Source organism: Athene noctua, chromosome 7, assembly GCF_965140245.1.
Source record: "Athene noctua chromosome 7, bAthNoc1.hap1.1, whole genome shotgun sequence".
NCBI classification, from domain to species: Eukaryota; Metazoa; Chordata; class Aves; order Strigiformes; family Strigidae; genus Athene; species Athene noctua.
In genome coordinates this window covers 24681961-24694060 of record NC_134043.1, presented here as the reverse complement: position 1 = coordinate 24694060, position 12100 = coordinate 24681961, and the positions used below count along the sequence as shown (strand labels likewise).

At 43.0% G+C, this 12100-nt stretch overlaps 1 protein-coding gene across 1 annotated transcript in view; it reads left to right on the top strand.

The window, feature by feature from the left end:
- Positions 1-9804: 9804 nt before the first annotated feature.
- CHN1 (chimerin 1) overlaps positions 9805-12100 on the top strand; it is a 103425-nt gene continuing 101129 nt past the window's right edge. Inside the window, exon 1 of the mRNA XM_074910453.1 lies at positions 9805-9890. Coding sequence (XP_074766554.1) covers positions 9872-9890 — 19 coding nt within the window. The 5' untranslated portion in view covers positions 9805-9871. The remainder of the gene's footprint in view (positions 9891-12100) is intronic.

Genomic DNA, 12100 nt, shown 5'->3' with positions numbered 1-12100 from the left:
CCAAGGGTCTCTGAGATGTATTCTGCAGGCTGCTGCAGAAATCTAATCTGTCCTGCTGATGTTATTGTAGAAGTTGATGAAGATAGCACGACATTGGTTTGATGGGCTTTGAAGGAGTTTGTGGATGGACAAAGAAACTTCATGTTGATTCTTGTTTTGTATGATATTTAAAGTAAACTGCAGTAGACTAAAGAGTCTGATTAACAAGGACACTCACAGCACAGCTCACCAAGAGGGCTGTTTGAGAGCGTGCTGCTGTGGGCTCACTGCCATTGCTGTGATGCCAGCACTGGCACTCGTGCACTCATCTGGCCCTCTAGGAAGCGGCTGGTTATCTCCCTAGGCCGTGGCAACGACCAGCACAGCTGCAGAGAAGGAAGGAGCAGAAACAGGACTAGAGCAGCACTGGTTTAGGTGGGAGTAAATTATCATGGAAACACATTTAGGTAGGCGGAATGGGAAGAGTTTGGGGAGTGTTGGCAAATGCGGCCTGAAAACCATCAAGAAATTTGTCTTGTTTGTCCTAGCTAAAAATACACGAGGAAATCCCTAGATCTGGGGCAATTTCTTAAAGCTAGAATAGCAGCTCTGAGTAACAACTGCAGGCTTGCAGCTGTTGTAGCTGCATCTGCCCTTCACTCTCAAGTTTTCAGAGCAGCAGGATGCTTTGAAGAGGAAAGATTTTTCACAGGCAGAAGGAAGGTGTTCTGCTGTACACACAGGAAAGAAAAGAAATCTTAAAAGCAAATGGCCATTAAATCAAAACTTGAATTAAAGTGGAAAGAATAGTGAAAACAATCTGATTAGTAATGATCCATCTGAACTTTGTGTCTATTTTCTGAACGTATCAAGCTAAATACAAATGTAAGTGAATCAGTATATGGTGCCTCCGCAATGTTTTTCATTCCTTTAAAGGAATGGACAAAGCACAAGCAGTGTTACTTTTAATGGTTTTTTTGTCTTTATATGAGTAATGATTATATGCTATAAAGAGGAAGTTAATTTTAATTATGTATAACATGATAATCTGGATTAATGCTTTTGATTTCGACACTCAGAGAATAAACTAATTGGATTCCTTTGTCCTATGTTCCCTTAAAACAGCTTAAGACACATTCTTCTTAATAATATGTCCATCTAAGAGCAGAAATAGGAGTAGTTTTCCTTTGCTGCACCAAATAAACTGGGTTTTTTTTTAAGAACAGACAGCAAATCGGCATTTGAAACTGCTGCAACCCACACTGAAATGGTGAGGGCCTTGGTCCCCCTGCTCATGCAGTACTGTACAGTGTTTGTCCAAGAGCTTTGCTTTCAACACATATTTCCTTGACTTACTGTGGTTTAAGGAAAAAAAAAAAAAGCCCTTTGGAAACTGCTCCCCTTATCAGTGACTTGCTGCAGATAAACTGATAAACTCTGAATTCTTAAATCATAATATTTGCACAGTCTGGAAGCATTGGTATAACATCTCTACTGCATGTAAAAAAACACTAGGAACTAAATTTTGGAAGGACTAAACCAGGAATCAGTTTCCTATATATCTGTTTGACTGACTGGGGATTGCGTGAGTTTACACCTGAATACATGAGGTTGAATTCCAGATCTGAGGTTGGTGCAGCGATGTGCAAATCAGGTTGCAAGATCAGTCATGTGATCTCTGATTTTGTTTAAAATAAAGCTGCCACATGCACAGCTGAAAAGTCAACAGGTCTTAGTAATTGTCTCTGGCACTGCCAATTTAGGACCTGGATATCTGCTAATTTAGTTTTGCTTTGTTGAGGGGTTTCCACATGTCTTGGTTAACAATAAGTAAAATGTGCACGGCCATGGAATGTAATTATTATTAAAGAAAGGGGAAATATTTATTTTCTCCCTTCCCCCTCTCCTTCTCCCCCAGAAAAATACAGTGACATCAGGTACAGAAAAGAGACATTTCTCTCAGTGTAGGCCACATAATAAATTATGCTTTTTGGCACAGATAAAAGGGCTCAGAAGGAATTGGATAATTTTGTTCTTTTATAAGGAATCTTATTGTTGTAAACTTACAGTTCACTAAAACTATTGTGAGACTGGCAGATCAATTAATGAATAGTGAAAATCTCACATCCTAATTAAATCTCACTATTACTTCCAGGATTGGTTTATCTGCTCTCCAAGAATACTTGATTTGAACAGCTCGTTTAACAGAAAAAGCTATTGATCCCTTCAATAACACTTTAGAATCATTAAGAGGAAAATCTTTAATCTCCTTCAGCTCCTTGAAATTGCTTTGGTTAATGTCTTCTGTCTGTGATCCTGAAGGGCTAATGCTGGTCTCGAAAGGTATTAGAGTGCATATGCAGTGTTATTCTATGTCGCTTTCTGCGCCCTGCTGCCATTACCTGCATGCTTGCAGAGGAACCTGTGGTAAGTGCAGTAAAGCTGAAAGGTACCGCTAGCCCATGTGCTTGCTCTCTTGGTTTGGAAGGTCTTATATTCACCTCTAAAAGTCTTCCTGATGGAAGACAATGCAGGTCTCTTAGAGATTTGTTGAACTGCAAATCAGTTATCCAGTGCTTCTGCTATCTCAACACTGAGACTTGGACTTAGAAGCATCTTAAGGTCATCAAAGTTCATTCTACAAAAGCATTTGACAACCAGATTGCATTATGTCTATATGGCAGGAAATTCTCAGAATATTTCCAAAGTTCACTTCTTATATAGTCCATTTTTCTAAAGTATCCCATCAAACTCAACTTCAGATCTGATGCAGTTTGCCTTACTAGGACCCATACACCTTTGTTCATATAAAGCAAATTATTCATCTTTAAAATACCCTTAAATGTTTCATGTGCTCTAAACCTTGGACATTCTTTCAAAGAACCCTTAAGTATCCTAGAAAATGCAACTCTGTCTGAGAAGCAAGTTGCATGGGATAACTAATACCCTCATTTAAAAAACATTATTTTTAACTGCTTTCAGTTACATGTACATCGGTTTTTCTAAGAATGTAGAAATCCCTTTAAGGGCTCTGGTTATCAGAAAATCAAATAATTGCACTCAGAGTGCACAGGTTCTATATAGGACTTTAGAACTGCAGGTTTGCGTTGCTTATGTGAAGGTTTAATTTCTTTAACAATTCTTCAAAGCCATCCAGTGGATGTAGAAGTCTCAACTGATTGCATGAAGAACCACCACCAATTCTGGTGGCATAGCTCATGGCTTAAAGTAGGAGATTATCCATTCAGGGTTAAAGACATTTTTAAAGTCAGAACTAGAACTATCTTTCAAATAATTTTTTTTTGATGGCTAGCTTGTTCTTAGTTTTTAGTGTTTATATATGAAATTATACTCATAACAGTTTATTCCTAAGACTATTTTGCCAATGGCTTGCCTTCTGTTTTTTAACTTGCAATTACCAATTTTTTTTCAAATATATACGAGCACTACTTCAACTAATGCCTTAATATGTATTTCTAAGCATGGTATAAAAAGGAAATATTATGATAGTTAAATAGAAGCTATAAGCTGCATTTTACAGCCAGTATAAACACACTTGGGTGTTTTATAGCCATCAGTATTATCTCCTTTGACACTTGAGGCTTGTCCCTAGGAGACAGAAAGCAGAAACTTCCTGGAATTTCTTTAATTAGCCTGTTCATTTCACTTAATAAAACAAGCAATCAAAACCATACTGTGTTTCATACACACGACTCTTAGCTATGTACTCTAAGTTACATTTTTCTTACATCTGAGCAAAAGTGCGAGCAACTCTGAAATTTCCTAGTATTTTAGTAATTTTATTAATAACTGATCTCACATTAGAAGTCTATGCTGACGGAATATGCTAGTAAGTGTGCACATGAGCAATAAGAAAGCTCATAAAAAGTCTGGTGTTAAAGTCTATTCAGACCAGCTGCAAATAAAAACACCCTTTTGCAGTTATAAATATTTTAGTAGCTTGCCTATTTTGATATTGCTCCCTCTAAACATCACCTGGAAGCTATTGTGAGAAGAAAGCTCCAAGGGTCAGCATAAACCCCAACACACTGAGCAACCACAATCCACAGTGAGCATGAGGGTGACCAGAACCTTGTTTGTGTGCTTGCACCCTCAGGAAGCTCACACCCTAACAGAAGGTAGGTCTCAGTTTTGGTCAAATCTAGCAACCTGTGTGATAGGGATTATAAAATAAATTTGGGTAGGTCTGGATTTTCCCTTTCCATATAGCACACTTAATTTTCTAATCCTTTTCTAACCTCCATCCTTAGACATGCAGGAGGCAGGAAGACCAGTCCTCCTTCGGCACCATTGTAGTGCTGGAAGTACCTGTAAATTTGTGTTTGAATGTATTACAGACGTTCATCAACGTTTACTAAATAAATAATAAGGTAAAGGTGAAAGCTTAGAAGAAAATAGCAATGAGGTAGTTCTTGACATGAAAGACAGGACAGGATACCTGTCAGAGAACGTGAAAGCAGCCACCTAATTTAGAGGAAATGGTGTGCTTCAGATGGACCTAGCCCAGCCTTTCCATTCTCCAGCTCACTTACATCTGTGGTGTTAGAGCAGAGATGTTACCGAGGGGGCAAAGGTAGACATCCTTGGAAAGTGCTGTTGGTTTTATCTGTTGCATGGGAAAAGCGGGCTATGAAGAGTAATTCAGGTGGTTTTCTTTTTAATGGAAATTATGTCAAAGATTAAGATCATATGATTTTGCCAAGATACATGGATAGCATCTACTATAACCCATCCATAGTACCTGTTCATTATGTAATTCTCTTCACATTTATGCATGTCTTGGAAACGCAGTTAAGTGGGAGCTATAATGTAAAAGTCCTTAAGGATTATTTTAGAAAGGACTTTGCTCAGAAAACATAAGCAAGAGGGAGCTTTTTTCCTTTGTGCTTCCATTCAAAAATGGCATAATGTCTCACAATGTCATTCTAAACACAGCAAATTGTTTAGATGTTAAGCAAACAGCTTTAGTTTAGTTTTAAAATTAAGATTGTGCTCCTATGCTGATTCCCCTTAGATCTTGTAGCATTCACTTCTACTGTAACCAGGAAAAAATCTAGTTCTAAAGGTTGTCGTCATCACCTATGTCTGTTAAACTTTTTTTATGATCCAGAGAGCCAAAGCAGGCTTGTTAAGCCTATTTTTCCATTGAATTGATGTACATCACCTACTGTGTACTTAACTGCTCTAAGTTGCTATGGGATATAGTGCAATTCCTATTGATCAGGGTAGGATGCCAAATGTGAGTTTCTAATGTGGCAGTTGTGAATTAGAAGGTATTGTGGATATGTTACACATATCCCACTTGCTTTGGCAATGATTGTAAAATTCAAGACGCAAACTCCTCCTAGTAACTGTTACTTTGCTAGTCCCTTCTCTGTAGATAAAAGAAAAAAAAAATTAATTACTACTAAAATCTACAGACTAGCACAGATCCCAGTAAAAAACTGCTTATATCTGGTTTGCAAAGGTTGCTCATAGGTGCTGTGCTTGATGCAGGGTTTCTGCCTCCCTCTATGCCTGTAATATTGTTGGATAATACTCTGTTTAAATGACTTTGCCATTAATAACAAACAACAACAGCATCCAAAAGATAAGCTCAAATGCCAGTTCTCTCATCAAAGGGAGAAAGATTACCCAAAACGCTGATAATGTGTAATGACAATTCTGGATTTGGTGATAGGCTTGATATTACATTCAATAAGCTGTCATCTGTATAAACATTAATTTTAACTAGCAGGCTTGGTAGTCAGTCTTCAAACTTTTTATTGATGACTTTTAAATTAGATAGAACAATTGAATTTATCTTACTGAACAAGTGGTAGAAATCTGCCTTGCCGTTTTCCAAAGAGTAAATGTTCCGTTGCAAATGGTGTGAACTCTGAATCTGCTCAAAAAGGCAACCCTTGGCTTTCTCCCTGCCTGCCCCACAATCTTCCAGCAATTACACATTAGAAGTTAAATTAAATTCTGCACATGACAAGGCTTCTATAGTGGTGTTTTCCTGCTGTCAACGGGGTCTGTTGCAGGAAGACACTAACTGTAATAAGATGCTGCTCCATCAGGTAAAATCTTAGCTTGTCTTCACTTTTACTTCTTCCCATTAATACAGGACAGCTTTAATTTATGAGGTTTTTGTCTTCACACAACATTGTATTTACTAGCCGAGAACCTTTCTTTACAGTTGTGTATAAATCTTTAAAAATGTCAGTGATTAATTTTAAAATCTCATTTATCACTATACGATCAGTGAATTAGTTAAGGTTTGCAGAATAAATGCCTGGTAATTAGAAGCAATTTTGTACCAGTCCCTCAGACAAGGTGATGGATCAAAGAAAGGCCACTTTGGAAAATGGGCCATTGCTCCCACAGTGTTCAGCACTAAGGGTGAGGGGGCAAAAGGAGAGAGGCCAAAATAAAAAAAAACCTAAACACCAATCCCAAATGCCAGTAATGAATTTTCTGGTGAAGAATTTAGTAGTAGTAACTGGCTGGAGTACTGAAGGAGCCTCGAGGCTTGGGAGATGAAGCAAGAAACCTACTGAAGGACAACGAGCAGGCCAGAAAATAGCATGTTATGTATACATTTCTCTTCTGGAGACTTTATTCTTGAGGTACATCCTTGTAAATACACCCCCAAATATTCCTACCAGGTAGCAAGTGTAATAGTGCTTTTTCTATGGAATGTGATGCTTACAAACCAGTTTTGAAAAGGAGAGCTCTTCAAGGGCTAAAGATCCAGGGGAACAAGACACCACACCAAGCTCATCCTTGCTGCCATTTAAATCAAGGTTGTGAAAAACGGGGTCCTCTTCTGTGCTCTCCCCTGCAGAAAAGCAAACATGCAAGCTGAAGCTGGGGTGTCTCTGAAAGAACAGCCCCTCGGGCTGAACAGGGCCCAGCTGGGGCTTTCTGTGAGCTGCTCCCCAGCAGCCGTGTTTCCTCCCTCACCCCGGCGCAAGACGACGGAGCGTTAGTGCTTGGTAAGCTCCAGCTCTCTGCTAACGAAATTCCCAGAGTTGTAGTTAAATTATTGTTATTGCTGGTGTGCTCAGATGTGCTGGCCTGATAAGGCATTATGTAATTTTAAGATAATGTTGTTCAACAGAAATCACCCTGAGGATTTCAGGTCTATTCAAAAAGCTGGGTGTGGGAGGAGGAATCTTCACCTAGTGAACTCTGGGCTAATTTTTTTTTTCCTGATTTGCACCTTTGATTTCTTCCTGCTGTGTCAAGGCTACCAGCCTTTGTAAAAGCCAGAGCTGCCATCGTCGGGTAAGATGGTATGCACTGCGTACGGCCACTCTCCTTGCTACGCCCACACCCTTCTTGTGCCAACACCTGCGAGGGTCTGTTGAGAGCTCTGGCTATGAGCCTCCCTGTGAAGTCCTTCCCAAAACTGCTGCTGCTCTCTACAGGCTGCTGGAGCCCTGGACCAAAACATCCGAGCAAATAATCTAATCAGAAACAATGATTGAGCAAAATTGGCTTTGAAAACTCACATCAGCTGCAGACCTCTTCCTGGCACAGTGAAATACGGCTCTAGTAACTAACTGTGAAATAACCGACAAACTTCTCTAGGTTTTAGCCATAACTGCATTAACAGCAAAGGCATTGTTAGCCAACTGAAATGACTAATCAAATTACTCAGACTGATTTTAACAACTCTAATAGTGATAACACCTATTATGAAAAGCAGCGTTATTCTCTCTGGACAGGAAAACATTTCTAATGTAAACATGCAGTTCAGTAGATAGCAATAAAGATTTTGGAGCAGTGGAAGAGTAAAAGCTGGCTATTTAATTGAAGGAAATTGGAGTGAAAGCTTGGTATTTAAGTCCAGGAAATATTAGAGAAAAAAAAAAAACACCTCTATGAAGATAAACTTATTTCCAAAAAGCAAAGCAAAACTCTCTGTGCACACAAAGGTCAAATCATGCAGGCAGAAAGGCAGGGACTTTTTTTGTTGCTTTATTTCAAACCATTTTTCATCTATTTTTAACCTTCTTTTAGCCCTGCAATTAAAAATATTATTTCTCAGTAGTCCCAGCTGTTCAATAAACCTTTGCACTTCATACATGCAAAATTAAAATGTTTTGTAAAATCAGGACCATCATTTGCAAAGGAATAAAACGGAGGAAACGATCACTCAGGGATAATATGTTTATTTTTTTAACTTTGCACAATAAGCAAAATATATCAACATAAAAACCTAAGTTCTGAAATATCTGACAGGCATAACAGAACCCCATGTTTTTCTTGTTGTATTAAACAAGATTTAAAGCTATTGAAAACTTCCCCACACAATCTTTCCCTTCTGTTGTCCACAAAAAGACTAGGTAGAGTTCAGAGTGTGAAATCCCGTGGGCAACAACCGACAACAACCACCCCATTTTCAGACAGACCTTTATGTTTTAGGTGCCCTGCTGCAAGAAAATGTATTTTATGTCCTTGCTGACCCTGAGCTGCATTCACACCACTGGAACCACTAATTGCTGCAGCTGTAGACGCAGCCTATGTACGTGCTCTTCGTCCTTCAGACTGTCCTATGGCAAAAACCTCGTCTTGAACACATGCCTCCCACCGCACGGCCACTCTGGTAGCCACCATGGTGCCCCAAGCGAAGGTGGGACAGGCTGGATGACGCCCATAAAAACACCTGCACCATCTGCCTGCCCTGGCTGACATCTCCAAAAAGCCTCTGCTGAAGGTTGTGGATTTGCACAGCTGTAATAGATTGAGTAAACGATTTGTGTCGATCGTGCTCAGGCTGGATTTCAACTCTCAGCACGCACAGCTTGCATCTGAAAGGTGAAGTAATACTTGCAAGTGAGAAACTACTGTATTGCTAAACGAGGTGGGTTGGATTCTCCTACATATGGTAGGGAAGATCGGCCGAGTACTAACCTGTGTTCTAAGAATCTGTTTTCAGGTTAAAAATGCAAACTGTATAAACGAGTTACAGCAGGCATGATGCTGTCACTTCCATTAAATGCTTTTAGCGCTGAAATTTACAGCCCTGGACAGCGAAAAGTGACAGCAGCTGGGCTGGCTGAAATTTCTCACACCGAAACATTTTGAGAGTTCCACAGTTTTGCTCTCTTCATGCTTGCCGTCATTTACGAGGAAATTTTAATCCCGCTTTTAAAAAGTCATGTTCCTCACACGAGCGTTGGCTCTTCTCCTGTACGAGGCAGGCGCAGCCCTCCGAGGCTGGAGAGGCAGAGGCCGACCCTGCCGGGCCGCTGCCCCCCCAGAGCAGCTCCTCAGAGGACAGGAGTCGTCCGGGACGGCCCCGGCGGGCGCCGAGGGACGAACCGGGCGCGGCCGGTGCCGCGTCCGTGTGAGCGGAGGGGGCCGGTGCCGCGTCCGTGTGAGCGGAGGGGGCCGGGGCCGCCCCGCAGAAGGGGACGGCGCTTCCCTTTGTGCCCCGGCGGGCCGGCCGCGTTGCCATGGGAACCGTCCCGCCGGCTGCGGCGGGAGGAAGGCGGGTCGTGTGGCGGCGCAAGATGGCTCCCCGAGGCGGCGGGCCGCAGCGTGAGCGCGGGCGGGGGGGGGGTGCGGGAGGGGCGGGAGCGGGGAGCTCCCCGCTGCTGCCGCGCGTCCCCAGCTGCCGCCTCCGTCCGTTCCCCCCCCCGCCCCACTCCGCTCCCCGGGGCCCTGCCCTCCCGCCGCCGCGGGCTGCGGCCGCCCCGCCCCGCGGCAGCGAGCGGTGGCCGCGGCCGCCGGTGCCGCGGGGCGCCCTGACAGCCCCGCGCCCAACTTGTGTTGCAGGCGCGCCCCGCCGCTGATGCGCCAGCCGCCGCGCCAATGCCAGCCCCGCGCCGCCCGGCCAGCCCCCGCCGCCCCCCGGGCCCGCCCCGCCGCCGCCGCGATGGCTCTGACCTTGTTCGGTGAGTAACCGCCGCCTCAGCCCGGCGGGCGCGGGGCTGCCGGCCCCCATTGTCTGCCGCGCGGCAGCGCCTGGGCGTGGGCGCCGGCCCGGAGGGCTGCCGCAGGCCGGGGCCCGCCGCGCCGCCCCGCGCCCGGGGGTGGCCGCGGAGGCGACGGCGCCCCGGGGGCGGCCCCCGGTGCCGGGCGCGGCGTGGGCTCGGGCTGCGAGGCGGCCGCGGGGCGCGATGAACGCACAAAAGTTACAAGCCCCCCGGTCGCCGAGGAGCGGCGCGGCGAAGCCACGGGCCGGCTAACGAGGGACCCCCGCTCTCCCGGGAGCGGCGGGCTACGGGGCTTAATTGCCCGTAACGATCAGATGCGTGTCTGTAATTGTGTTTGATGTCACGGGTCCGTGAAAGGACGGGTCGGGAGCCTGCGAGTGCTGCTGTGGTCGGCTTCACGGCCGGAGACAGCGTAGTGCGAACCAGCCTGTGAAAACTGTAGTTTTAACTGTTGAACATGTGGGTTCCCTTAAGTAAGGTTATTAAGCTTGCTTATGCTTAATACGCTTAATTTTACAGTGGGAAAAACAAAACAAAACAAAACACCAAACCAACTGCAGACTGCTTCTAGCAACATTAGGTAAACGCAACAATGCAAAGGAAAGCAGAAATTAGCGTGACTAACGTCGGTACAGAATTAACAGGATAATCAGAATACTTGTAAGAAGCTCATGCACCAGAAATTATTTCCAGTGAATAGGTCTAAGTGATGAAATGAAGTTTATTCCTAGTATTTAGACTGTGGGTTTTACTTCCTGCATAAACAGATGACTTGTTTTCATTCATCTCATGATACTTGGGCTGGTACAGTTTCTTAAAAGAATAAAAATGGTTTCAGAGGTTTTCTTAATATTTGACACCTGTTATGTTTTTGTTTGATATTAAGCTCCATCTAAAAAACAAGTTTAGCGTGTGTTGCAAGATAGTTCCCTGTAGATAAAATCCACACGGTATTGGATTAGCTACAGCGCTGTCACTTATATTTCCTTCCTGAGTTTTTCCAGGATGCAGAAAGCAGTAAATCATTGTTCACAGCGGCGCAAACCATCCCTGTCATTATAGGCCCGATCTTGTTCCTGAATTCACACAAGCCCCTGGACTGCTGGAGGGGTCAGCGCAGGTACGGGGGGCCCCACAGGTTGCCAGTTGCAGGGTGGGTATCGAGCTCTTGAACTTAACAAGCTCTAGAAGCACAAGTGAGCACAGAGAGAGCTCAAATGGCAGATGGGCTTTTGTAGAACAGTCTATTGTCCATATTGCATTGTATCATCGTAACTTCATCTTGTCAAGAAAAGGTGTAGGTTGTTACACAGGCACTTGAGGTAAATACTGTAGTTGTCCTTAACCAGAAATCAAATTATTAGGCTATTGAAATACGCGCTTTTTCCATGGTGAGTAGTCATTAAAATATTTGACTGCAAAAATTAAGAATATTTTAATTTCAGCTTTTAAATAAAGTGGCATTCCTAAGTCAGGTACCTGTTTTTAAAGCTTACATGATTCTTTTTTAATTCACATGTATTTTATCTACTTAATGATGTTTTTCTATTAATATAAATTTGCATTACAAAGTAAATTGAATTAGATGTTTTTGTGTGCTGTCACATCTGTTGTTAGAGTAAATGACATTGATACATGTAAAAGATAATGAGCAAAGAGAAGATAGAGTGGGGCACCCAGCTGTGTGTAGGTTTTAAACAATATCTTGCTAAGGGTAAAACCTCAAGATTTCACCCTTTTAAGCATGACAGTAAAAGTGACAATAAAATAGTGCAACAAATAAGGCTAATGTGTGTCAACAAATGAATGTGGTGCCTTTCATAGATGTAAAAGCTTTAGAGTGCATCTTAAACTATGAATGCAAGAGTGTGAGTAGAAGTTGTGTAAATGCAGAAAATGTGCAGTATGTTTGCAGATGAGGTTGTGATTAATTTACGGTTGAGTTAGCACAGCTTAGTGTGTTGCTGTGTGTCTTCTTGAGCTGAGGTAGCTTGCCATACTTTGTCTCTTAGCGTATAACAAAGATGGACCACCACATGCTTGCTTTGGACTTCAGGAACAGCGTTCAGGCTTTATCTTGAATTTTGGTTGCCTGTGGATAGTTGCATTTTCAGCTACTGCGCCACAGCTGACCCATAGTAGCTCATTAAAAATATAACTTATGAAAG